Raw genomic sequence first — 1,404 nt, forward strand, 5'->3', positions numbered from 1 at the left:
AGACGTGCTGGATGCAGAGTTCTCCAAGACCTGGGAGTTCAAGAGCCACAACGTGGCTGTCTACTCCATCCAAGGCCGGAGGGATCACATGGAGGACAGGTTCGAAGTAATCACTGACCTGGTGAACAAGACTCACCCCTCCATCTTCGGGATATTTGATGGGCACGGAGGAGAGGCAAGTGTTCAGCTGGAAAAAACAACAACAAAAAAAGGGGGGTGGGGGTGGTGGTGGTGGTGGGGAAGGATGGTTACAGGGCAAGGACTGGATGTGTTTCACCCACCACATTTGTGTGGTTGAGACATTGTTTGGGGGGGGTTGTTCCTTGGTGCTTTAAGGTGGGAGAAAGTCTCTGCACAGGGATTGAGAGCGATACTCCATTCCCATTATCTCTCGTTGCCCTTTCCGCAACAGGCACAGTATAAATGTGTTTATACCCTCTCTGCCCTTTACAGTAGTAAAGGTTTAATTGAAGTAAAAGCCGTTGGAGGTGGGTGGCTCTTACGTGTGTGGAATAACGATGATGAGCACAAACTCCCCGGAGTCATCTTTTGTTACAGCAAAGTGTGGTGGTGTGATCTGATTTTGGCACGGGGCTGCTCTCCCCCTCCTGTCAGGAGCTGGGCTCATCAGCAGTGGTTAGAGAAGAATCCTCTTAAAGGCAGGTGTGTGTGTGTGTAGCCTTAAAGCTGCTGTGTGTAAAATGTGTCTTTGCAGTAATTCACTCTCCTGTGAAGACTGGCGAGTCGCTGAGAATGAGTCTCGTGGTTGTGAATTGCATGTAGTTTTTAAGTCATTACAACTGTGCTGTCATACTTGTCCTCTCCCTAGTGGAAAGCCAGGAAAACTGTCATTTTGAAACTTTCTTGCTGTTTAACCTCTTCACTTTTTATAGGCAGAGTGATTTCCTTTAGCCAGTCTTATATAATTAGTGTTGCAGCTTGATGGGATACTTCATTTATTTCAGGTGATGAATGTTGAAACTATAGCTTCCTCTTCAGCATCGTGGTGCTGCCACGTAGCTCTTTGGATAGCACGAAGGACATGTTTCATAACTGTGGAGAAGGACAACGAGTTTGTCCTTGTGTAACAAATTAGCAACCGTTATGCTGGGTATGAGATTACTTTATGGGTTTTGCTGGGATGATGGAAGCTGGAGAGAAATGTTGAAGTTTTTCACCTAAGCACTCCTGACCAGAAGGGGTGAGGCAGCAAGAGAGCTGCCAGCTGCTTTCACAGATCAAGGAGTCAAAAATCCTTCCTAGAAAAGCATTGGCGGTGACCAGACACTAACGGAGCACAAGGATGGCAGTTGCTGCCTCTAAACCTGTGAGTGCTGCCTGAAAAAGCCAGGCCTTAGGCACCTGATCAGAAAGCTGCTCTTCTGCTGCCTGCATGGTTTTAAA

The 1,404-nt window shown here is 47.3% G+C and overlaps 1 protein-coding gene across 1 annotated transcript in view; it reads left to right on the plus strand.

Annotated features, from left to right (window-relative positions):
* The window catches only part of LOC104522449 (protein phosphatase 1L-like), a 1,340-nt gene extending 252 nt beyond the window's left edge, over positions 1-1,088 (plus strand). Inside the window, 2 exon segments of the mRNA XM_029084217.1 lie at positions 1-175; positions 966-1,088. The exon segment at positions 1-175 is cut by the window's left edge and continues 44 nt beyond it. Coding sequence (XP_028940050.1) covers positions 1-175; positions 966-1,088 — 298 coding nt within the window.
* Positions 1,089-1,404: the final 316 nt, after the last annotated feature.

This window comes from Antrostomus carolinensis, unplaced genomic scaffold (assembly GCF_000700745.2).
Source record: "Antrostomus carolinensis isolate BGI_N321 unplaced genomic scaffold, ASM70074v2 scaffold45263, whole genome shotgun sequence".
Taxonomy (NCBI): domain Eukaryota; kingdom Metazoa; phylum Chordata; class Aves; order Caprimulgiformes; family Caprimulgidae; genus Antrostomus; species Antrostomus carolinensis.